Source organism: Lepidothrix coronata, unplaced genomic scaffold (assembly GCF_001604755.1).
Source record: "Lepidothrix coronata isolate B3197 unplaced genomic scaffold, Lepidothrix_coronata-1.0 Scaffold107, whole genome shotgun sequence".
In the NCBI taxonomy this organism is placed as follows: domain Eukaryota; kingdom Metazoa; phylum Chordata; class Aves; order Passeriformes; family Pipridae; genus Lepidothrix; species Lepidothrix coronata.
In genome coordinates, this window is record NW_016690287.1 from 2,070,588 (window position 1) to 2,097,261 (window position 26,674).

The 26,674-nt window shown below is 38.3% G+C and overlaps 1 protein-coding gene across 1 annotated transcript in view; it reads left to right on the plus strand.

Annotated features, from left to right (window-relative positions):
* The first annotated feature begins 3,800 nt into the window (after nucleotides 1-3,800).
* Nucleotides 3,801-26,674, plus strand: part of SLC15A5 (solute carrier family 15 member 5) — a 33,304-nt gene continuing 10,430 nt past the window's right edge. Inside the window, exons 1-6 of the mRNA XM_017823916.1 lie at nucleotides 3,801-4,170; nucleotides 5,834-6,056; nucleotides 10,548-10,717; nucleotides 14,558-14,778; nucleotides 17,274-17,463; nucleotides 22,177-22,365. Of these exons, the coding sequence (XP_017679405.1) occupies nucleotides 3,801-4,170; nucleotides 5,834-6,056; nucleotides 10,548-10,717; nucleotides 14,558-14,778; nucleotides 17,274-17,463; nucleotides 22,177-22,365 (1,363 nt within the window). The remainder of the gene's footprint in view (nucleotides 4,171-5,833; nucleotides 6,057-10,547; nucleotides 10,718-14,557; nucleotides 14,779-17,273; nucleotides 17,464-22,176; nucleotides 22,366-26,674) is intronic.

Below are 26,674 nucleotides of genomic sequence, written 5' to 3' on the forward strand. Positions count from 1 at the left end.
TTTTTTTTTTTTTTTAACTATGAACCTTTTCTTTACCCCTTCTGCAATTCAACTCTGTCCTTGCAGACATTTTGAAGTGCTGGGAAACATAGGTGGCAGATCTTCTCCAACATGTGCAAGACCTCAGCTTCTAGTACTTACTTTTTACGCCTGAAAAGACTTGTAATTTGCCTTTGTTGTTTTTTTTTTCCTTACTAGAGATATAACCACGTGAAGGAAAGAAAAAAAGAGAGAAGGATATGCCTTACACCAGAGTGCCCAACCCTTTCCCTGAGGCCACACACTGTGCTGGACAAAAGCAGCACGGGCAGTTCTGCAGGGAAGGGTGGTTGGCTGCCCTCACCGAGGGACATCCTGCAGGGACCAGGATCTGATGGCCTGGGAACTGCTGTCCTGTGTTACACTGAGCATTTCTCATACACATAAGAGAAGTAAATAAAGTGCTGATTTTGAAAAGTATGAAGTCTAGTGTTAGCCCGTGCTGTTACCACGTCTGTTTTTTCTGTCGCTAACCCTCTAACTCTTCTAGTTAGTCACCTGTACCTGTAGCAAGACACTTGGGGCCAGAAGCAGTCCCCTGAACTTGTCTTTGCAGCATTTTCCTGTTTTCTCTCTTTCTGACACCCCACTTCGAGCTGTGTTTCTTTAATGTGGCTGACCTGTGTTTACACCAGCAGGCAGCAAACCCCAGGTGTGTTTGCCCCTGTTTGGCTGTGCTCTCACCCAGAGCTTTTGCTCTGCATTTCTTCAGCCTTTGAAATCACAGTCCTCAGGTCAGTGGTCGTTGAGCCAGCTTGGCAACCCTTGCAAGTTAATGGGAGCTAACTAGGAAGATTTGACCCATGTAATTTTTAATTTACGATGTCAAAATCCTTGTGTTGCATCGTCAGTCTTGTCCATGTCAATTATGTTTCCACCCCAGATATTTAGCAGGAGCCACAGCCATTGCTATGATGAAGGGCAACACTTCTCACATATTCTTTAAAAGAATAGAGTAAAGCTGAATTAAACTTCCTAAAACATTTGAGGGACTGACCCTTCTAGAACATGAACAGTGCTGGGCGCTGAAGTTCTGCCCCTCAATTTCAATGAACTACCCCTACAATAAAAACCCTTTCTTCTTGTCAGAGGAAATTAGTAAAAAAATTTCAGTTCTAACCTGTCCAACTTAAAAAATTAACCTAGTGCTAACTTATAGGTTCTAGCATGACAAGAAGTAATCTTTTGCCTTGGGTGGTAGGGCACCAAGTCTTTTATTAATGGCCAGACCTCTAATGAGCTGACACTGTCACATGGGAAAAAGTACTTTTATAAACCTCTCTCCAAGATTTGACTGTCACATTATCAGAGCCATCCTCTGAAGAAGATTTGTTTAAAAAAAATGTACAAAGTCCTTACTGGCAGACAGAGGTACTGCCAGAAGGGCTGGATTTTGAAATAGCAGTTATTTTGTGCATCTGGTTTCTAGGAGCTTCAGTATGTATAAAGCTCTACATGTGTTGATGTAAATAATAGGCATTATTTCATCAGGCACCATGCAGTCCTATTACTCTGTGTAAGAATAAGTAAGAATAAGCCAAGTGAATGCCAGCTGACTCAACCAGAATTCACCTAAAATCATGTCAAGTAAATAGATTTACCACCTATAACTGCTGCAAAAGTGATTTAAAAAATAAATCCATAAATATCACCTTGTTGTATGAAGTTGTGTATTTTCTGAGCACGGTAATTCATTGATCTGTGGCTATCATCACCACCACACCTGTATTAGTCACATGAAAAGGCAATTCAAGGTAACAATGAGAATCACCCACTTCCTGCTCTCTGTGGCATTTATAAGGCTCAGCCAATTACTGCTTTTCCCCAGCTTGTAACCCAAAATTAAGGTAAATGAAGCCACATGAGGACTAAGAAACAGCCATCCCAGCTAGTAGCCCTGCTCTCTGTAGTAGTTACCATGATATAGTTCACTGTGACTTGCTATCACCTATGAGAACAGGTAAACTTTGCACTCTAAAGGAAGGCCAATTATTTTACATTGAAATTTCTGTGGGAGCAAGAGTGTATTTATCATTATACTTTCTAACTGATGCTAAAATTCAGTTGTATGTCCTTAAAAAAAAAAAATTCTTCCTAAACAGTTAGATGAGAGTAGCTTCATGCAACAGGAGGTATATGCACCTCTGAGTTAAATTACTTTTGTCTGTCCTGTTTTGACTTGAGATTGGCTTCTTTAGGCTTTGATTGAGAAACTGAGCTGAGTTATAAGTGATTTCTACTTTGGATTCCTCAGGTTGGTTTGTCCAAATGAGGATCATTTTAGCTGTCATGGATTAGAAGACAGAAATAGTTCTTGGCATGCTGCAAATCACAGCTGTTTTCATCCCCAACTGTACATCTCTGAAAACTATAAGTTCTTTGCTACCTGAGTTCTTGCTTTAGAATTGTACTAGATTAAAAAAATATTTTTTTTCAGAATTGTTTTAGGGAACAGTCTATTACTACTTAGATTTCGGCTTCAGTGTTTCTAGGTTGTGTGTTTGAATCACAGTTGCCTTTTTTTATTTCAGGTGATTTTGAAATTTATCTTTACCCATACTGGTTATATACTATTGTGCTTCTGTTTTGTGATGGAGTAGTTCTCATAGTCTAAATAGATCTGAAGAGGTAAAATTTGAGTAGTTATAAGGACAGATGGAAACAAACAGCAGAGCCAAAAAATGCTATCAGAGACATTGAGAGCTCTATTTAGGGACGCTGACCTGATTTACCACTGCCTTGCAACATGTGTATGCATTTACATTTGTACCAAATAAATGAGGAATGCTTCTCATGTGTAATTAGAAGTATTTTTTGAACAGTTGTTAGTGATCTTAATGAGTTCCACAAAATGAAGAAACTGATCTGGGAAATCAGAAAACTTCTCTGTGGATAAAGTAACAGGAGCATTGCAAAGCACCGTAAGTTTGGCTCTTCCTAATTTCCTCTCAAGGTTGTAATTGCTTTTGTTTGATATGAGAGAACACATCACCTGTGCCCCTGCCCCTTTTGATGCATTGTAGCCACAGTGCTATATCTGCCTAGAGACACAGTTGTGGTTTAGGTTGCTTCTAGATTGCTTTTTTCTTTAGCTAATAAATTCAACTTACTTTCTTTAAAAATTTGCTTTTCTAACTTAAATGTAGAAGCATTACTTATTTTTATAATTAACTTTATCTGAATTTCAACCAAAACTAACAAGAAGTATCATAATGATTGGATAGTGTTTACCTTAAAAAAAAAAAAATCCCTCTCTTTATCTACTCGCAGTTTTTCACTAGTTGCCTAGCTAAAGTATTGAATTATTTTAACCAAATTATTTTCTTGATCTGTTGTCTGTATTCTCCTGAAATTGTTAGCTTTCATGTGTATTTAAACCTTTATCTTTAACATACAGATAGAGTTGCACATGCAGTATTGGATTCACATAATTTAATAGGTAATATAATTCTGGGGAAAAAATCTTGTTCACCCCCCAAATGGACTAATTAAATAAACTAATTAACTTCCTGAGTGTTTCTAAATTCAGAAGCTGAAACGTTCATATAGTTCTTTGATTATTTTGTTTTGGGTTTGTTTTTTTTTTATACTCCCATATGTAATATCTCAAAAGTGACAGGTGCCCTAAGAAATTGTAGTAGAGAAGTGTGGAATTCAAAGCAAGAGTCTTACCAGTTTGCTAATTGCAGTGGAGGAGCGCAGAAGTGTACCTGCAACTTAAGCTGCTCTGCTCAGTCATACTCAAAAAAAAAAAGACGAGCATGCCCGATGCAGACAGAAGAGATGTGCAGGGGAAGGGATTTTTGAACCACATGGCTGACCAGGAGCAAAGTCCCCTAGCTGGGAGAAGCAACCACGATGGAAAACTGTCTCAGCCTGAGAAGAAGCTGCGAGAGGCAATTTGTGTGCTGCTGGTGGAGCTGTGTGAGAGGTTCACGTTCTTTGGCATCGTGTGCAACATGATCCACTTCTGCACCGTCAAACTCGGCTACCGCAACTACCAGGCAGCCATGGCCAACATGTGCTTCGTGGGCACCTCCATGCTCACACCGGTGCTGGTGGGCTGGATTGCAGAGTGCCTGGTGGGCAGGATCAAGCTTGTGTGCATCTGCATGTTTCTACACTTCCTAGGTAGGTGACACCCCGGGAATATTCCATGTTTTACCAGTTCTCTTGCGGAAATGCATTCCCGAGCGTTGTGTTTGAAATCTAACCATTTCCTCCGGCCTTCTCTAACAGATAATTACTTAGTTCCTTCTCCACAAAATGCTCTGCAGTATTTTTACCTTTCTGGTTTTGTGAGGCAGTGCTTTGAACAAGACTAAGGAACATTTGTGTGTGTATCTTGTGTATAGTTGGTGCACAAACCTGACTCCTCTGAAGTGGGTTAGCTATTCAGAACATGGATGCTCAACTCTTAAAATTGGTCCCTTTGACAAACATCTGAAGTTTTTATTTGTTTGCATTGTTTGACACCAATGCAAGGCTTTAGTCAGAGAGAGAGAGAGTTTGGAAACTGTTTCCCAGATGTTGGTAGTAAGATTGTGTGTGATTGTTGTGTTTGGACAAGAGGAAAAGTATTTAGGCACATACCAGCATAAACAAACTTTGCCTGAAGTACAGAGAGTGTATCCAAATACCTGCACCCAGGGCCTGCTTTCTGTTAGCACATTCTGAACCTTCCCTGTGTCTCAATTTTGAGATCTTTTGTATAAAAGCACTGTTCAAATTAAGTGTGACTGTTCTGTAGCAATTAGTGTCTCTCACAGAGGGTGGTTACTCTGTCAACTTAAACCAAGTTGATAGAAATACTTCTTACTTGAACCAGTTACTGAGCATAAGCAAGTCTGATTTCTACAACAGCCATCCACGTTGTAATTTAGACCTGCAACAAAGCAAGTAAAAAATCAGAGCCACTCCTGAAATGTTCTTGAGCTGATTACAAACCCATTATGCAAGCAGTCTGCAAAAATGATTGTTTTGTGTCCCACTGTTTCTCCTGTGGGATTCTGGTTTAAATGTCCTTCTACCACTTGCCTTTGCAGTGCATATCTTAAAGTAGAAGACCAATGACACAAACAGAATTTGAGGTAGTTGGATATTGTTTTAGACAGAATAATTTTTGGTTGGAGATAGATAATTAAACATTCCTGATGCATTAGAGTCTGATGAGCAGTCACAGTCTTAGTAGTGGCTAATGTTTGTGTTGTTGAGGCATTAATATATTTTAATTTTAGAGTCCAATTACAACTTGAAAAATCTGTAGCTGATTAAATCGGAAAGACTTGCTTTACAGACTAGAGGTGACAAATGCAATTCATGGCAGTGCTTCTATGGGTACAGTTTCTGAAAATCATGTGTTTTCCATGAAGGTGCAACAGAAAAAAAAAAAGAAAAAATTTTCCACAAAAGTTTTGAGAATTTATTTGTTAAATTTTGATTCCTATTACAATTCTGGGGTTTATAGTAAAAAAGACTGCACTCCACAGAGGGGTGTCTGGGGCTTTTTTTGGTTAATTGGCGATTCAGCTGACAGAAGAACCTGAATCCTTACAAGCATTTCAGAGAAAGTTTAGTTTCTTGGAGGCCCATAGTGGTTTTGCCTTACTTTTTATAGCAACATTCAGAAAGGTTCTGCCTCTCTACATGATTATGACTGTCCCTCTTTGCACTTTTCTGTTGTGCATCTCTGATTTTTTCCATCTGTCTTTGCAACGTACCTGCTTTAAAAAAATATGTGTCTGATTTGTCTGATTCTAATTAATTCCAAATGACAATTTTCTTTCTGTTCCAGGCACAGCTCTATTACCTGTCGTGTCATTCCCCTTTGAAGACATTTACATCGACAGGCGGCATGTTCTTCATACACTCCCCAAAAGGGAGCAGAAAATAGTGTTCTACTTTGCACTACTCACAGCTAGCCTGGGAATAGGAGGCATAAGAGCTATAGTTTGCCCACTAAGTGCATACAACCTTGAGGACTGTGGACCAAAGGAACTTCTTTCATTTTTCAACTGGTTGGTAATTTAATGTTGGCTAAGTATCTGTTGGGAATGATAGAGCATTGCCTTGAAATGTAGATTCCGTGGGTGGTGGGTTTCATGCTTTGTTTTTAACCACAAAACTTGTAGATTTTGGAAGAGTTTCCAAGAGTTTTAGTTAAGACTTCTCCTAACCTTTTCCTTTTGCTAGTAGGTGATGGTCTATTTTAGCCTCTCACAGAAATATGCTGTCAGAGTATTGAGGATCAAACAGTATGCCCAAATGCTCAAAGATTTGACCATCCAGTTGCTGTTGGAACAACATATTCCACTTGGTTTTCTGCCTTTAGTATGAATATCCCTTTATGATATTTTCCCATTACTCCCTAAGTAACAGTGACAAAATTCAATGATATATTGGAATTTGTATCAGAGTAAATTTTTAGCCATGAGAGGCAGCAGTAGAATCTGCTGGTTTGCTGGAAGTAGGGGTTGCCTGTAGTCTGTGACTGCTAAGCTCAGTGGTAGGGAGCTGCCACGTTGTTTCAACTCTGTTGCTGGGAAGTTTGGGCATCAGATAAACTTCTTGACATTTGTGTTTTGGTTTGGTGTGGTGTTTGTTTTTTTTTTTTAATTCTTTAAGAAAAATTGATCTTAAGATGGTTCTTAAAATTCAGGGTGGTTGTTTTTTTGGGTTTTTTTGTTTTTTTTTTAATATTAATTATTTATTTCTCAGTGCATCAGGGAGATAATTTGTAGTGATTTGTTTGCCTTTCCTTACCACTTCTGTAGCCCCATACAGAGTGCTATATTTTCTGGTTAAACTGTCCAGTGAGGAACTTGCAGTGAGAACCTCCAAATCCCTGCTTCAAGGCAGAGTTAAAAAAAAAAAAAGCCCTGAACTGCCCCCTTCTCTCTCCTTTACATGCATGGTTATTGAAATAAAAACTGAGCACATTTGCATATTAACAATGCAATGCTGAAGAATCAGTGAAGATCTTAGTGAATCAGATCTCTCCTCCTTTGGGGATGGCTTTCCTGGCTATTCTTTTTTCCTCCAATTATGTTAATATCAAAGAGTTTTGAATTAAATCCAAACTTCAGTGAATAAGGTAGCTTTACCAAAGGTGGATGAGACTGTTTAGTTCCTGAGAGCAGATTCTGCCTCCTTGACCTGCCCATAGGAGAGAAGAGAAAAAAAGTCCTTCCTTTTTACTCCATTCTGAGTTTTAATCCTTAATTAGCAACATCATTTTGATTAAATAAGGCTCTGGGGGATTAAAACTGGAGAGCAATCAGTTGTTCTGAAAGATAGCTCTGGAGAATTTATTGTACTGTGGTCTTAGCCATTCAGAATTGTGTTTAATCAAAGTGACATTTCTCAGTGTTGATTACAAAGGAGATATAATGCGAATAAAAAGTTCCTTGGGGGAATCCAGATGGGTCAGTTCTTGGAACTCTGGAAATATCAAGAAAGGCACATGTGCAATTAAAAAAAAAAAAATTAATAATTTTTGCAGTGACACCCAAGGAGGTGCTCTTGGAGTGCAATCTCAAGTTCTAAAAAAAGGAGGGTTCACTCTTAATCTCATTAAATGTCTCAGAATATAATCACTTTTCCTTGGTAAGCTGGTTTCTCTTGGTAGTTTCTTGTCTTTGGATTAAATTTTAAAATTATATACAATGAGATGCTTGCATGCTCTTGCTAAGTTTGAATCTACGTTCTTAGCCAAGTTCTTTTTAAACAATCAAAATTATTGAATTAAAGATTGGGTCAAAAGACCTTGTAGTTGCCTGTTTTCTAATTCAAAAAAATTGCTTTGCACATCCAGGGCCTCGTTCTAACCCCTGATATGTACTATGGCTCTGACCTTCTAAACAAACAGAATATACCAATGCTAAGTGAAGAAGGGCTTGGATTCTGTTGGACTAAATTTCCCTGAGACCTTCTGCATTTCTAAGTGCTATTTTTGCATCAGGAGATATACATTCTCTCTATGGGAGCAGGGAATGAGAGCAAAGAGTGCAATCTAGACTAGGGGTGAGAGTTAGCAGAGCTGTATCTTGTCTTACAGATTTGCTGTAAAAAAAAGAAAAAAAGACAGAACATGGAACCAGTAATATTTTCCACCCTACCTCGTTCTTTTTCTTTCCATATATTACAAATCAATTTCTGCCATTATCCTGAACACACTTTACTTTGACTTTTTAAAATGTTTTTCTGTTTCTCTGGGATTTTTTTCCTTCACCTTGTTTCTGCAGAGAATTCTGTAGTGATTCTGAAAAAAATTGACCTCCTCCTACAAAGCTCTAGTACAGAAAAGTATATAGCTTGGATTCCAGTCTATGCATGGAATATCTGGGCCTGAATTTGGATAAATCAAAACTTAAATTTGTGAGAGCTAGGCAGGCTTACAAGATAAAAGCAAATAATATTTCAGGTGACGAGAAATTTTCTGCATCTTCAAAATTAATTGAGAAGGCCTATTTTGAGGCATTTCACATGATCTAAGGTTGTTTCATTCAGCAGTTTCATCTCAACTGTTACATTAAGTAAAAACTTTTTGAATTCTTTATAAACATAATACTTTTCAATAAGAGTTGCTACTTCTTTAAAGTTATCAAAATGAATGCAGTTCTGTAAAGTGTTATAAGAAGATTATTGGGTCTGTGTGGCTTGTCACAGTAGCATTTAGGTTTGTGTCTGGACTGCATTCTTGGAATGAGCCTCTCAAGTTGGCATTTGGCTCTCATTGTGAGGAGACCTCAGAGTGCTGAAGCTCCAGGAAGGAGCTGTTCCCTGCAAAGCTGTACATGATATTCAGTTTGGTGTATCTAACTAAACCCACTATGTCCTAGTGGGGTCTCTGAGACACTTTATGTAATGTCAGCCCAAATATTGCAGCATTGGGTAGCTGTGATATGAGAACTAGCCAGGTGTGTTGTCTGTTTGTGTATGTTCTGATCTGCTGCTGTCAGTGTGATATGAGCATGTCTTTAAATTCTGTGTATTGAGGGTAGTTTATCTCTCTTGTTTGCTAAACCCATTGAGGTTTTTTTCCTTCTCATTTTTGTGAGAGAACAGGAACTTTACGTTTCGGTCTTACAGTACAGTGGTGAAGAACAAAAGTTCTCTCCTGTACTCAAAGGTTTTCTTTGGATGCCTCCTGCTTCCAGTCAAACAACCTTAGAGCCAAGAAGAGTGTCAGGACTTCAAGTAGCTCCAGCACACTTCTTTAGAACGTTTGGAAAAGAGCCACTGAAATTTCTAACTTTAAAAAATATCAGGAATTCATTCAAGAAGTCCACACAAGTTCTAACTGAACTTGTTTTGTAACTGTAATTTTTTTAAAGCTTTAGTTGAACAGCAGTCAACATGGGTATGTACAAAATCTGTCCTACTATAACATCACGGAGTAACATAATTCCAAAGTGCATTTTCTTTTATGATTGAGAAGATAATTCTAGATTAATTAGGAGACATAAATACTCAAGTTCAAATAGCATACAGGAGGCAGAAGTGCCACTGAACAAGAAAAAAAAGCTTTGTTTCCTCAAGCAATATGTATTAAGCTGTCTAATTATGTGTCAGTCTATATTTCACCTTTAAATGAAACCGTTTTGCTAAGGTTCCAGCAAAGGTAAAGGAATCTCCTCTTGCAGCTTCTTGCCACACAAGACTGATACACATCTTCAGAGCTAACCTGGAACTTGAAAGTTTAGTCAAAGTTTATATTCTTAACTTAAAATTTCAAAGGTTGAGTCTTCAAGCCGGAGTCAAATCTGAAGTAAAAATTGCTGAATTATCTTTCGCTGTCCTCCTAATTCCTTAAAGAATATTTACTGTGCTAATTTCGAGGGTTCCAAACTGCAGTAGGGCTATCACTAGTGGTATGCCATCTGCTTCCCAGAGTGTGTGATTTTCCTTTGAATATGTTCTGTGATTAGGAAGGGCCCAACACTTACTTGGGAAGCACCTCTACCACCAAAGACAGTGTCAGAGAAAAATGTGATGGGGAATCTCCTTATTAAGATATTTTCAGAAGACAACAAAAGCTCAAGTTGAGCCATGCAACTAAGGACTGATAAATCAAATTATAATATTTCTTAAATTTCCTGACATGTAATATTTTTTAACCAAAGGGTGGTGGCATTAAGTCATTTCTCTCTTAAACTTGAAGCATATGATTTGATGATACACAAAACTTATGCTGCCAGATATTAAATGTGTAAGTGTTAAATGTTGATGTATTTAATTAGCATCACCCACAAGAATATTTGCAGTACTAGACTTGATAATTTGTTCAGCTCTACTGCCTTAGTACACTTACTTTAATCTTACACCTCTTGGAGCTGAGACATTCAAGTGAAATTCTGTTTTAATTGGTGTGTCAATGTGTTCATGGTACTGATGCTGTCCATGCTTACTATACTTAACCATGCCTTTAATTTGATGTTTTAATCTTCTGTAAGAGCCTTATATTGTTCAGCCTCTCTACTCTTCTCTCTCTTGTCTCTATGTACTAGGTTTTATTGGCTGGTGAACTTAAATTCAGCAGTTGTCTTTGTCAGCATTTCTTACATCCAGCAGTCTGTGGCCAGGAACCTTGGTTTTCTTATCCCATTTGTGTCTGGGATTATGGCTATCGTCACGATTCACATGATGAGGGGTGAAATGATTTACAAACCCAAAGCAGGTAAGAGGAAACTTAGGAAGTAACTCTAGAGATTATTTTCAGAGAAGAAATCAACTTGCATATCTAAAAAGAGTTTTTGCATAACACTGCTCTGTTTGGTTGGAGATCCTCGGGTTTTAGCTTTACAATATCTTTTTGTAAAAGAGAGAACATCCATTCCCTATAAAAATAGACCTGGAGATTCTGGATAGGCAGTAAAAGTGGGAAGCAGTCTGTGGTAAACTTATGCATGTTTTCTGACGTGTCAAGGCAGTTGTCAAAGAATTTGCCTGTGCAGGAAGAAGTACAATATCCACGCTGCTGGTGGAACTGATTTTGTCACGTTTGGTTCAACCTGTGTTTTGGTCAGTTGAAGCAGAGTTTGTGCCTGTGCTAAGTGTGCTCTGTTGCTTCTCCTGAACTCACAGCTGGGCAGTCAAGCACAGTGGTTAGTCAGCTAAACAGGGTTATGCACTAGTGGCAAAGTAATTTTAAAATGCCTTTATCTTGCAGAACATCTGGTACTTACTGTTATTTCAACATGCTTGCTTACACAGCCTCAAGTGGTTTTACTCATTTGAAAGTAACTAGAAATATTGAATAGCTTTAAATAGTTCCTGTGCAGACTGTGCAGATATTTTCATACAGAAGAAGTTTTTAGGCTTCTGAGGCCTCCCCAGTTGGTACCTGAGCTCTACAAAATCCTTTGATAGATTGGTCCCTCTCAATGGACCAAGCACAGAAATGTAAGAGGAACCAAGATGGCTTGAAAAGGGCCATAAATGGCCAAACCTTCGTGTTCTTTTTTTCAGTAGAACCCAGGGACTGAAAACAAGTTATTACTTCAGTATTTTTGTTAAATATAATCAAAGAAAAAAATATATTAGCAGTGAGTGAGTGAATGCATAAATTAAGTGTTTGGTAATATTGTAGCAAGGACATCACTAGAGAGGTTTATTCTAAATAAATAGAGCCAAAGAAATGCATCTCCACCACAGTGCCCTCAAAACCTCATAAAAATATGCAGCTGAGGTAAGCAGTGACTACCATCAAATTAAATACCTTGTTATAGGGAGGCTGGGGCTCACTACAGTTTTACAACCTGGGAAGGTAAAAACGTTTAGTATAGTCCTGAGCTGGACAATTAAATATGGACTAATTCTGCAATTTATCCTTTAACTAGCTTAATCCTACTAAGTGGAATAACATAAATTTGTAGATTATATCTATCTTGACTGTCAATCAAACTAGTAGAACATTTTTTTCTTTGTATCAGGTGTTTTTCCCTATGACTGTTGCTAGAATGATCACATATTTTCCAAGTCTTTGCAGAATGACAATCTCTACACTAATATCTGCAAAGTTTTTTATTTTCTTAGTGAAAATAAAAGATAATGTACTTTGTATCATCCAGCGAGGTGATGAAATTAGAAATTCTTCAGAACTGTAATTCAAATCTATAGGTGACCTTAAATGATTTTTATATTTATTGCCTTTTTTATCTTAAGGTAATTCTTCAAAGGGATGTTGCATTCAGTTCTGTTTAGCTATCAAGCATGGACTTTGTTTGCATTTCTTCTCACTGCTATAATTTTAAGGACTGGTAGGTGAACAGAGATGAGGACAAAAATGTCTACCATTTAGGGTGCAATATAGGCTTTTTATTGCAATTAAATAGCACAGATATTTATAATTAGTTTAGAGTGAAAGAAAAAGAATATGAAAGCAAAGTATAGAGGAAAAAGTAAATAATTTTCTTGCAACTTAATATCTATACAGGTTGGAAACTTTAGAAATAAAAACATGGAGTGTATGATGTTTAGCTACGTAATGTGCACTGATATAAATATTTGTGCTTTTAAACATGTTTCCCACTAGCTGATCAGATTTGTAATCTAAAGAATTCAGCACTATGGGTTTCTGTGGGGTTTACTTATTTTCTTTTAAAGAAGGGATGACGTACTTATTCTGACTATATCATTGGCAAAATCCTCTTGATAGTAATTAGGTTTATGTATCATTGAAGTTGCTTTCTGTACTACAAATTCAAGCAGCTTTATCTTCCTAGTTTACTAGCTTTTATAATCTGCTGGAATTCCATGAAGAGAAACACAGCTAAATAATGTACTTGTCTGTTTTGTCTTATGCAAAATAACATTTCCAAAGTAGTGGACTGAAATTAGGTAAAGGAGAGCCTCAGCTGATCCATTAGGAAAGGCAGGGAAATATCAGGTTTTGTTGTTTATTTTAGTCTTTTTTTCCAGCGAGAGTGAGAAAGAAGAGCCTGCCCAACACCTCACATTCCAAAAGAAAGGAGATGGCCATGACCATCTTCAGGACTGAGTCACATGAACCAGGACACAGCAGTGTTGTTGCTTTGTTGAACTGTCTGCTGGTCTTGTCATGGGTTACCCTGTGCATCATCAAATATGAGTGGGCTCAAACCCTGGCAGAGTAGTAATACAACATAACTGCTTCTTATTTTGTTTTTTGAATGTCCAGCCTGTAGGGTAGGGCAAAAAAAAATATTGTCCTTTTTCTGATATGAAATATTTAATTACAAGCTCTGCCAATGAATTGAGCTGAAACCAAGTTTTCTGTTATCTCTCATTTACTTCTGAAACTACCTCTGCTTTGAGAAGAACCCTAAGTCCCACTTGTTTTCTGGTTAGCTTCTTAGTCAAGTCACTCTGGAAGTCTGCAGATTTTTTACTTTTAGTCTTCAGATTAGGTCTTAAAATAATCTAAGATCTTAAACATCACTTACAATGAGTGGTAAGAATAATTGCCTAGTACAGTCATACAAAACAATAAAAACTGTACCCACTCTCTGTGTTTGCAGGCTTTAATAAGCTATTTCAGACTTTATTCCATAGTGCCAACAGTCCTCAAATTGATACTAAAGAGCCAGAGAGTTTTAAATGTTAGTTTATCTAATAAGATGCCCTTACTTAGTACTCTAGAACAAGTGCTTCCAGTAAATGTTAATGGATATTTCTAGAAAATAATTTCCATATCAGAGATAGTAGGGAGATATTTTCCCTCTGCAATCTTCCTTCACCTTAATATTTGGAAAGAATTTAGTTATAGATACTCAACTTACTGTAGTGCTTCAGAACTCAGAAAAGTAGAGAAGTGGCATAACCCTCATTTGCATGGATGGCAATTTACCAAAGGTAAATTAGTCTGCATTCCCAAGCCTGATGCTAAAAGTTTTGTCCTCATTTTACTTCTGTTTCCTCTGACTTTGAGAACCAAGTTAGCAATTCCTGAACCTAGTAACCAGTGAGCAAGTTTTAATATGCCAGCTACTGAATTGGAAACTTTTCTGTCCCAGCATGCTACTTGGAAGTCCTGAGATAATATTTCTGGCTTTGAAATTCATTCATGAGAATTCTCGCATCTCATCAGCTGTTTCTTAAAATCCTTTTCCTTCTCACTTCACTACTGCCCTCCCAGTGTTGCTGGACTTCAGCAGATATGCAATATTACAGTACTGTCTTGAAATGAAAACGAACAACATTCAATAAATGGAAAGAAAAAGCAAAGGAAATTAATGCTTTACTTGCTCAATCTCGGCAACAAATTGTGGTGAGTTAAATAACTTGTAGCAAAGGGCAGTCTTCTCTGTGGATGTTTGACAGGATTGCTTCTGCAACAATTAGGTTGTGAACCAACTGGGTCCAAAAAAGAATGTTTTGAAACAAATCCAGGCTGTTATTACCTTTCTCCCACCCAAAAAAAGACACAAAGGTGAATATATCAGGTTACATCTTCCCTTCCAAAGTGTTTTGTCTCGTCTTATTTCTTTTGGCAGCGAATAAAAACACACCAATGTCTGCTGTCTCTGACTCCTTGCAGAGAGTTCCCTGCTGACGACTTTTGGGGTGATTGGCAGTGCCCTGAAAACGCGCTGCGTGCGGCATCGCTACCTCAGCGCAGGCGTGACAAACTGGCTGGATCATGCCAAGGAAAACCATGGTGGCCAGTACAGTGAGATTCAGGTGGAAAGCACCAAGTCCCTCGCCAGACTCTTCCCACTGTTTACTTTCCAGATTCTGTACAGAACGTGCGTTATGCAGGTGGGTCACACGACTTTTAACCAAGAAAGCTGAAATAGGCTGTGACACGTGTTTGCTACTATATCTCTAGGCATGTTTGTTCTAGTGGTTTTAATTACCTAAGAATAGTCCTTGCTATAACCTCTAGTCTCATCAAATAACGAAAATTGACTTGGTCAAGACTCATTAAGGAGCTTATGTGACTGCTTGCTACTCCTTTCTCTGAACCTTTACTGGTTGAAACATCCTGTACTGGAGTCCTGTGCTCCACATGCTGCTGTGTTGCAGTTGTCAACACAGACTCAGGCCCGGTATTCTTCTTGAAAAACATAATTTTCCTGCTTATTAAATGTTCACTTGCTTCTGGAGAGTGGTAGAAAATTTTATTTGCTGTTTTGGTTGCATATTTCTCCTACTGTTTTGACAGGCTTATGTGGCTGTTGTAGCTACAGTGGAAGTGGGTGGTTTTCCATTTGTGGAAAGAAGCAGTCCTTTCACAGCCCCTCTGTCAGGCTATCTGGTTCTTTTTGCTTTTGGGTGTGTGTGTGTATGTTATATAAATGTAAATGTGTCAAGAAGCCACTTAAGCTGACATGATTCCTTCAGGTTCCTTTCTGTCTGGATGATCCTGGCTAAGCAGGAGTTCGAGGTAGCTTACCCTTTGGCAACTGGAATAACAAGTTGATGAGCTGGCTCGGAAATTCATTTTTACCTATTGCTGTTAAAATGCTGCTTAAGGAAATTCGTACAAATATGTGGCATATACTGCTTCACTGACACTTCCTCTTGCCATCATCCCACGTTCCCATCTACCTGCCTTATTTTATCTCCTCTTCCCTCCTCAACACCCCCCTCTCCCCAAAGGCACAAAAAATCCCCAGCGAACAAAAAAAACCCCTACCAAACCAACAGCTTGACCAAGGTTATGCTTTAGTGACTAGATGAAAATTAACCACATATCATTAACCACATTTATAATAATCAGGTATTTATCTAGAAAACATAGAAGTATTTCCACTGCTGAAAGAATCTACTTATTCCTTCAGAAGAATTTCCTATATAAGTTTAAGACTCTTTCTCAGACTAAATGATCAGTATCTTTTTTTGAAGATTAAGAGCGTTTTCTTCATATTTTTAACAGCTTTCAGTGCCTGTGATTCATGTTGATGATATTTTAATTCCTATTAAGAAGTCAATTCTTATTTGCAGTAGGCATTGGAAAAAAAAGGAACCAACAAAATTTGGCTCAGTTCTAAACTTGCATAGTTCTGTTGCTATTTATTCTCCCTTTTCAATTTTTATAATCTTTTGGAGGTGGAATGTAGGGTTTTTTTCATATTTTTATTAAGATCTATCATTTAAGTAATTCCTTAGCACTGAACAGACTCCCAGTGAGCAGGGTCAACTATAACCATTGATAAGAAACCCTCCATGAGCTCAGTTACTAACTATACATTAATTTTCAGACTGCTACAAAGCAGTAATATTCTACCTGGGTTTGAAGGTACCAGTTATATTGAAAAGCTGTGCAGGATGCTGCAGGAATCCTGAACTGACTAAAAACAGAAACAGAGCAAAGAAACCAGTTCTACATCGAGCTCTGTCACAACAGTACTTTGCGAATTGCTCAAGTTGGAGTTTGCCTTCAGTAAAATGCAGTGGATTATGGCTCCCTGCTGCACATGAAATTAGTTAATCAAGCTTCCTCAAAAAACAAACAAACAAACAAACCCCCACCAGAACTGAAAAATCTGTTGGTAGAAGCCATTGGGGTTTTGATTTTATTCTTTTTTTAATAAACTCAACAGATCTTCTGTAGGGCCTCACACAAGCAGGAGAAATTATCTGCTTTTGTAGTGAAAGAGTCTTACAAATCTACTTAACGGCATGCCCTGATGACTGCCATTGGTGGGTTCCTCATCTGCCTATTTTTGGGTTCAGTTTTCAGTTCCCAGGAGCAAAAGGAAGTCCTCTATACAACTGCTATGGCTCTGAGTTGCATTAAGCTGGTTCTAAGGCTGTGGCAAAATTTTCATTCCTCATAGCTTTTAAAGCCATGTGCTGGCAAGAGTGCCTTGAGAAAAACTCTCACCTTGAGCACGCAATCAGAAGTTCAAAATTTGGCTATTCTAGGATTAAATCCTCTGCATCTTGCTATTCTAAATTTCTGTTCTGTTAAACACTGTCTGGGCAAAGAGACTAAATTATTAGGCCATTTGGTATATTGGCTAATAGCTCTAACTAGGGGTGGTCAAACAAATTCTCCAGCTGTTGCTTTGTTAAACTCAGGAGAAAATGTTATAGAGGGACAATGTTACATTCTGGCAGAGAATGACATTGTCAGTATCTGAAAGGCTTCCTTCATGAATGGTCATTCCTTTTGGCCAGCAGGTGTTTGATTTAATGTGACTTCTTCAGGTGGAAAAATGTCGGAGAAATTTCCAAATATAGTAAAAATCTCAACCACGAAAGATATCTGGTATACTAATGGAGTGGGGTTCTATCCTTCCATACAGATTCCTTCAGGATATTATCTCCAAACCATGAATTCCAACTTGCACTTCAGCGGATTTGTCTTCCCAATTGCAGCAATGAATGTGATAAGCATTGTGCCCCTACTGATTCTTGTTCCTGTGTTGGAATGCATTAACTCCTCGTGTCTCTTTAGTTCCAAGGACACTGGACATTCTCCAACAGTTTACATTGGTATGTATAAAATCCACGTGTTTATACAGTTTTACTCTGTTTTCTGTTTCTGAAAGAGAAATTTCAGTATGATGGATGATCCTGTACAACTATTTCTGGCCATAGATATTAAGATGGACTTGTTTTGGGATGATGCTCAGAGGTAAATATGTTTCAAAGGAATTATTGAAAGTCCTGGAAACACATACTAGAAATCAAGAAAAAAAAAATGCATGGCTTTTGTGTAGGACAGAGGCAGATGCTTCTGACCAATAAAAAATTTTGAGGCACACAAAAAATAACTACAAGTCATCCTAGTATTGGAGTGACTTGATATTAACTATTTTGTCTTGAGAATTACTCTGACTTGGTTATCTTCTATATGTTTGTTTATCCATTTTTGGAAATTTAATTTACGTTGAAAGTCTCTTTTGGAAAAGAAAAAGTCCTTTAGTTAATTGCTCTCTGATACTGGATAAATGTGTGTTGCTCTAAATGGTGAGTTTGGATTTAAATAAGTAGGTTATGAACAGAGGCTTTTTTTTTCTGCTATTTTTTACACTATAACTGCATTGTTGTTAGGACTACAGCTCATAAGAGGGAAATTGTATTATCACTAGTACAGTTTCTTCCAGATTCTACAGTTGTATCACAGGTGAAACAAAAGTATCTAGTCTAACTGTGTATCTGCAATGGGTGTTTTTAGAACTGATGAGCAAAAGAAAACATGCAGACAACCATGCAAGACAAATGGGTGTGTATCACTAGGCTGCTGTTCCCATTGGAAAGGCTGAACATTTCACAGGTGGAAGGTTACTTGAAGAGGCACAGCTTTCCTCTCCAGTACTAGAATTTTTGTTAAAATACCTAGTATGGGATAATTGTTCAGGTGTTTAGCAATTTGATTATTAAAATCCTTAACTGAAACATGCCTAAAACAAAAAGGGGTCTCCAAAGGTGAGGTGTTATCTCTCTTTCTCACAGTGGTAAAAAGAAGTCTTCCCTGTTGTGAGTCCCAGTGCTTCCAGCAGTAATTGTTGTAACCTCAGGGTTGGAGTTTGGCACTCATTTCAGAGCAATTCACGGTCTAGAAGCAATGGTCACTTTAGTAGGGGTTGGGCCTCCTTCTGTAGACACTGGTGTGATTTTTTTATTTATTTTTATTTATTTGGCTTTTTAATTATCCCCAAACCTCTTATGTTCTACAGAACAGAAGTGATTTGGAGGGATCCTCTGTGACCCTTTTCTGATGTCAGCTACACGTAGTACCACCAGAAAATCAGCTTCCATTCTTTATTCACTTAAAACTATTCCCTTTCGTAGACACTCTCATTAAACTTCCTACATTTTTTATCTTCCAGTCTGCACTACAAATCTCAGATGAAAATATTTATAAACCACTATTTTCTCAGTGTGCTGCTATTAATTCAATGCCCCATGGCAGGCAGCACAGTGAGTACTGACACACACAGAGGTATTAATCTGACTAAATTAGCCTAATTAAGAGTGTTATTAAGTTTTATACAAACCAGAAGCATATAACACAGCAGGTTGCAATTACCCTAGTTTTAAAAATAACATCTGCATTAAAACACAAAAAGCACGTTCAGATAATCATTTTCTTTTAAACTATGGAAATTTCCAAGTTAGTATTAATGTTCTATCCTCTTATGTTGAACAGCAGTAGAATATATGCAGTGGTTTATTCTTAATAGCTTCATTTATTAAAATAGCCTCCTGTTAGAGGTGATAAATTACCTGAGGCATAAAAATACCTGTGAGTACAGGCAATGGCTTCACATATCCAAGTATATGACTGCACCTGCAAATATGGTAGACCTCTAAGTGCCAATATTTTTGCCAACAGTTAATTAAGTTCACAATTATTTTCAGGAACAAAATTGGAAGTATAAATAGGCAGTTGGTGTTAAGCCAGCCTATAACTATATTTTAATTCAACTCTTGCAAGAAGAAGGAATTTCAGCAGTTTTCTGGAAACTCTCAGTATGTTAAGAATAACAGTTTTCAAGTATGAACCATACAGACAATGTTGAACTGAAATATCTGATTGTTCTGTATTAAGGGTCTATATGAAAACTGTAATCTGTTACTTTCTCTCTAGTTGTTGGTTTATTTGTAAATTAGGTATGACCTATAAAACATTAAAATCTTAACATGAATTTAGATTGTGTCCCAAATATGTGGAATATCTGGACCTCTTTACGAAAAACACTAATAGTTGGTAGACTTGGGGTTTTTCCAGTTTCTTAGTTGCCTGTGGGTTTTTTGATTGTTGAGATGGGTTTGTTTGGTTGTTTTTTTTTTTGTTTTATATTTGATGCTGCTTGATTCGGTCAATAATGCAGAAGATTCAGTAGAGAACTGAAACTGTGTGTCTGGTGTGTGCATCAGCTACAGGCAGGAGGTTCTAGATAAAACACCTGAGCCACAGAAGTTCTTTCTGTAATATTCTTACTGGCTGACTATACTGAAATGTTGTCTTAGTCTTGGATTTACTCCATCCATGAGTGATATGGAGAACAGCTCTCCATACAGGACACAAAAGCAAGCCTCCAGTCCAATGTCTATTTGAGGTGATTTGGAAGTTTATGATGACCATTTATCCCTAAAGACATTCTAGTTTGAACAAGTATTAATTCTAGGAAAGCTTTTTAACCTGTACAATTCAGGATGTGAGATCGGGACTCACAAAGGTCCAATACAACCTTAGTCCCCAGATAACATAAAGAACCTTGTCCTAGAATCACCCCCAAATATTACTAAAACTAGAAAGCCTCAAATGGTCATTCTAGCTGCTTGTTTCAAACAGAACTGAAGGGAGAAGAGTTAGGAAAGCCAAATCTCCAAGTCTCTTGGTTTCTTCCTCTGCCACATAAAGCCTTAAAAGATTAAAGTTAAAATTGTTGGGCATTCACAGTTTACTTTTTCTGAAATGAATTGGCTTTTTGTAGGGAAAATGCTTCAAGTATAGAACTGTGTAGTAATACTGAACTGCTTCAGGTTTCTTTAGTACCAACATAATTTTTCACTAGGAGAGCTCTTGCTTTGGAAGGTTACAAGAAGCTCCTTGAGGGCTTTATACCTGGCTTTGACAAGCTGCATTGGTTAGAAAATGCTGTTGAATTCCCTCCTGTCATCAATTTTCAAGCAATAATTCATTGATGTTCTCATTAAGCACTAGAGGAGCCTTAAAAGCAAAACAGCATCCAAGGCTCAGGTTAGGCATTGGGAAGGATATTTAAAGCTGTGGAAATGCAGGAAAACTGTGCTGGTGGAAGGGTGTGAGTTTGGTGCTGAGAGAAGAAACACAGAGGCCTGCAAAAACACAACAAGGCTAAGGCCAATTAGCTATATGAGTTTTCCACCGCTTCCATACTGACACCCAAAAAGTTTATATTGTTATAAATATAATATGAAACAAAAGCTTTTTACTGTTGACATCAAATCTAATAAGCGTAACAATTATCAGTCATGAAGTCAGAGGAGGCTTTGAAAGAAAAACATAGTCCAAGTATTTGAGCCAAAACTGTCAAAAGAAACTAAATTCTCCTCACGTTATGGCTTAGAAATGCTGACAAATCAGAAATTTGATTAAAATAAGTGGGAGTTCAAACCATAAGAAATATACATGTTTCAGGTTCAGAGACTTATTTGAAAACTGTGCTTGCTTTGTGTGTTTCTTTTCTGAGAGGCTACAGCCATTTCATACTGTCAAGATAAAGAATTATAAAAAAGCACATTTAAATTGCATCATCTATGCAATGGGCGAAGTGTGCATCTGAGTTTTAGAACCTTTTATCATGCATTATGAGGCTGAACACAGAGGGTTGGGGGTTTTTCTGGTCCTGTGTGCTTGCACTTTTGCCTTACCACTGAGGCAGGTGTAAGACTCCATGAGTTGGATGTGCAGTGGTAAATTGAAATGTTTTGGGGATCCAGTGTATTACGGATCATGTGGCAATACTGCTTCAAGACAGCTGAGAAAGGCAGGAGGCAACTGTGGTCTCACAGCTTATGTGTAAACACTTAGAAAGCTGGAGATGAACTCTCCCGCTAAAGCAGATCTCATCCTGAAATGTTTAAAAGTCCAGCAAATGCACTATAAACAAACTTTCTAGAGTAGTTCAAGGGAACTCTAAAGTAGACGAAAAGGAGAAAAGGTAGGAATCCTTGATCTCCTTAGGTGTGATATGCACAACTAATCTTTTCCTCTCCTGTCTGCCATGGCCTTCAGCCTTAGAAATCTAGTATTTTGAGTGCCTGCACTGCTTCTTTTTAAATAGAAAACAAATGGTTAAAGTTTACAGCGTTAATGTGTATTTCAGAATCTTACTGCTGCTTAAGTAGGAGAATTTCCTGCTGCTTGGTAGTCTTTCCTACCCAGTCTCTTGTGATATCTGGAAGGACATTTGCCTTTTCTTTCTCTCCTCCTTTCTTACCTCCTTCAATCTTCAAAAAAAAAGTAAAAAGCTGTTCTTTGTGACTTTGGCCTTCAGAAAAGTTTTTCCTCTCCCTCAATTATTCCACATTCTTAAGTTCTTTCCGTGCTGACCTGGTGTTCCTTTGCCATATTCATGTTTAGGTGTTCAGAAAGAATGTTTTGGGGAGGGCGAAGGAATTTATTTTTGCATTTCTTAGGAGTTTGCTTCATTATAAACACATGAAGACCCTGTACTACAGCCTTGGTGAATGCTCTCTGTGCTCTTTGCTCAGTTGTAGGTCACTTATCCGCTGCACTCTCCGTGATGGTCGCTGGCTTCTCTGAAATACACCGAAAGCATTTCCCTCAGGTGGAGCAGACGCTTTCTGAGGAGGTTCTCCTGGTCTCCTCCATGCCTTGCTTCCACTTAGCTCCTCAATACATCCTCCTTGGAGTGGCTGAAGCCTTGGTAACTCCCTCCTGTAAGTAAAACCCAGTAGGCTAAAGCAAGAGTGTCCTGACTCATGGAGAATTATATCAGCTGCCTAAATATAGTTACAGTCGTTTGATATTTTATCTCTGGCTCTCTTCCATGGGCTTAATGAGCAGATCTGTGCTTTACCTGCTTCGGAGAAGCACAATTTGTCTTTGCTGGCTGTAACTCAGAATGAGCAATGATATTGTTCCAGATTAACTGGAAGATAGCACAGTCCAGTCAGGTCCCTGGGGTGTGCAATCCACTGTTTGGCCTTGAAGCTGAACCTGCTGCAGGCAGGGGCTGGACTGGATGAGCTCCTGAAGTCCCTTCTGATCTGAACTCTTCTGTGATGATTTTATTGAGAAAGAACAAAAATACACAGGACAGCTAAACTCTGGTTATGGTCTGTGACCACCTTAAAGGCCACAGTCAAAGCGAGGTGAAGCAATTTAGCTGAACACTTTCCATTTGTGGACCCAGCAAATAGAATTATTACGTGTTTTTCACCAACACAGAGAACATGTGGGCAGGTAACACAATTCAACTGACTCACCTAGAGAATGTTGTAGGCAGATGCAAGATTTTTGTTAGTGGTCCAATCAGGAGTCATCAGAACATGCCTCCACAGATCATCACACCTTAACTTGTGACATGCAACCAGAGATAAACACTCCTGTTCTTCAGAGCACAGGCAGAGCTCAGCTTGTCTGCCATCCATACATTATGTAGTCATACTCTTGACTGTGAGTCTGAACCTTTTCTACCTTCCATTATTTACTTTTCCATGTCTACACTGACATTTCTGAGGCTTATTTTCTTCTGAGGAGCATGAAGAGTGTTTACCAGTGTTTTACCTTGCAGAGCTTCAAAAAAAAAAGTTAGTATTATAAAAATAATGTAAGCAACATTCACTTAGAGACACAGGTAAAGTAATTGACTGGCTGATCTCTGCAGGCATTTAATTCGATGGATTGAGTGTCTCTTGTTCCAGTACAACCCCAGAAATGTTCAGCTTTTTATTTAAGAGCAGGAAATAACTTCAGTGTCTCAGCTTCGTTCTTATACTCTAAGACTACTGAAAGCTGTGGGTCGCAGTCTGTCACTAAAAAGGTAATTTTCCCTAGTTTTAAATACTTAGCACTTTCATAATGCCTCTTCATCTGATAGCTCTCAAGTACTTAACTGAGACAAGTTTCTAGGCAGGTAATTTGGTTTCTAGGTTACAGGCTAAGTGTAACTGAAAACTGTGACCTTCTCTGTTTAGCTTAACAAAAAAAAAAGGTTAGAAGGTGACTTGCTTACAGTCTTCTCATGCAAAAGCATGAGAAGAATACTGCTGTTAGAATAAAGCTTTTTAATCCAGCACACCGAGACACAGCTGAAGTCCAGTGACTGGAAGATGACATTAGCCTTTAGAAAAGAAATAAAACTCCATCCTAGGTTTTTTTTTTCTTTTTTAGAGATCTTTTTAAAGGATTGTGATTAGAATTTCTTAAGAAGAAAAGCCATCTTTACCCATTTAAGTAAAGATTAAGCATCTTGCTAAGAGCTGCAGTTAGAGGCGTGATTTAAGAACCCAGGCAAATGGGACTAAGTCTAAACTTGAGACTTGCATACAGAAAACTAAAGGTAGGTGCCTAAAGCAGGTTATTGCTGTAGCTGATGGGGATGCTGACCTGCATTCCCTTGCCCACACAGATGTCTGGCCCCATTTGTCATGGAGTGTTTCGGCCATGCACGCTGGACAAGCAGGATCTTCGCAGTCTCTGTTACCCCAGGTGCTGCTGGAGAAGAACATGGTTTTTCCCACAAGTCTTGCACCATGTCTGATCACACCCCCAAGCAGATGGCTGAGGTTCACTGAAGCACATCTGGCAGCACTAAGGATCTGTGTTCAGGCTTCTGAACTGAGCTCCAGGTTTCTACTTCAGTGTGAACTGAATTGCCTTTCAGGAACCATTCAGTGGATCTCTGTGGATGTTAGTGACAGCCTAGACACTTAAATAGTTGTTCCAGCTTTCCTGACATTTTACTGCCTTTCCTATGCAGAAGGTCAAATTAAATTATCATAATAATTTACTTGACCTGAAAGTACATGATCCGAGTTGAAGACAGAAATGTTCACACTTGTAATCAGAGGGAGGAAAGGAGTTATCTCATTTCTGAAGTGCTTGGTTAGAGAAGTTAGATTTGGCATATTAAACTCTTTATCTTCATTAGCACCTCTTTTATTAGGACTGTTCAGACTGGAAAAGAGAAGACTTCAGGCTGACCTGATTGTGTCATTCCAGTATTTCAAGGGAACCTACAAGAAAGATGGAGAGAGACCATTTACAAGGGCATGTAGTGACGGGACAAGGGGGAACAGCTTCAAACTGAGAGTAGGTTTAGATAAGATATCAATAAAATATTCTTTACGGTAAGGGAGGTGAGGCCTGGGATAATATGCCCAGAGAAGTTGTGGATGCTCCATCCCTGGCAGTGTTGGATGGGGCTCTGAGCAACCTGGTCTAGAGGGAAATGTCCTTGCCCATGGCAGAGGTGTTGGAACTAGATGATCTTTAAGGTCCCTTCCAAGTCAAGCCAATCTATGATTTGGTCCCTGATACTTAGAATTATGTTTATACAACATATTTCATTATCCTGTTGACAGGAGTTTTGTAAAATCATCTGCTTCAGGTGACATGAGCATCTCTTAAAATAATATCATCATTTAATGTTCCCCTACCACTAAGGCAGTATTTAAAAACAAAATAATGATATTGCTCTCCTCCACAGTGTTAGAATGTAAGATCTCACAGTCCTTTGCCAGGCTGAATTTGTAACCCTCAGTTTTAACAAAGAAACCAGTCTTTCAAGGTTCAACGATTTAAAAGAAATCAGTGCTTGCTGAAGTGCTGCAAGAGTATCATCATCAACGTGTCTCAAAACACTTAGAAATGGGAAGCCTTGTAGCAAACAGCTCTGTTAGAGGCTATATTTGGAATTGCTTTGCCCACCAATGAAATGCAATAGTCTCCAGGGTGACATGCAACAGCTCTTTAACAGTTTTACTGCAGTATGCAACTGAAACAGCAGGGCCAATTTAGGTAAGGAGGATGCAATTGCCCCGGCTGAATTTGGCCAAGATGCATGTTTTGCACTCTTGTTTTTAGAAGAGAGGTATAACCCAAAACTTCTTAGTCTTAGTGATTCAAATTAGCCAGGACACTGATTGTGTGATGTTTCAGACTGTGTTGTTGCATCTACAGATGATGTCCCAGGCTCACTTACTTTCACTTGCCCTCAGGCTTTTGGTTCTTCTTGTGAATAAGGAGGAAAACACCCTCCGTGGTGTTTTTTTCTTTAGCATGTTTCCAAAGCTCTTATTTGGACATTCAAGTTATAAAGGGTGAAAGGTGGTGATTGCAAAGTTTCATTTGTATTCAGAGATGTTTCAGGGGACTCAACATCCAAAGAGGATCCTCTACATGTTTTTCAAGCTAGAGGTCATGCAAATTCAACTAATAAAGACACTGGGGCTTGGCAAGCAAGTGTGGATGAGGGCTTAAGGTATGAAATTAGGAAACAGAGGTTATTTATAATCAGGGGAAATGACTTGAAAAAACAGCTATTATAAAGTCTTGCTGTTACTGTAATCTACTTCAGCCAAATTGCAGCTGGTGGGATTATTTATAGTCATCTATGCTACAACAGCATGCTACAGCTTCTCCTCAGTACCAAAGCTGTTGCTTCTTCTGGTTTAGCCTTCTGGCAAAAAAAAATTGAAGAAGGATGTCTTAAAAATTATCCTGTGAGTCTGGGGGTTGCATTCCGGGGAAGAAGAGCGTTGTCCAGCTTTAAGGTAAAGAGCAAGGTAACTGTCCAAGTTAACATAGAGCTCTAGATTTCTGAAGTATTTGATAGGGGTAGCACTGCATTGGCTCTGGCCTGGGAGTTCCTGGTGTTCTGCAGTTAAATAACACACCTCTTGTCTTCATACTTACTGACCATGGTGGTGTTTCTCTGGTCTTGCTTATGCCTGAGGTTTTAAAAGGTGAAAGCAGCCATAGGGGTGAAAAATCCTTGTGTATTTGTGGAACACTGATAGTTGTACAAGCTGTAGTTTATTATAGAGATTCACTTAAGCAGTTTAGATAATGCTTTGTTAATAGGGTACATGCTAACACATCTGATTGCTCTTCTGCAGCAAGCACATTCTCTGTATAAAATATGGAAATTCTCTATTACAGATGCTTCGAGATACTTTTCTGTCTTATCTACCTTCTGACATAATTTTCTTCTTTTTTTTTTTCCTTTTTTTTTTTTTTTTT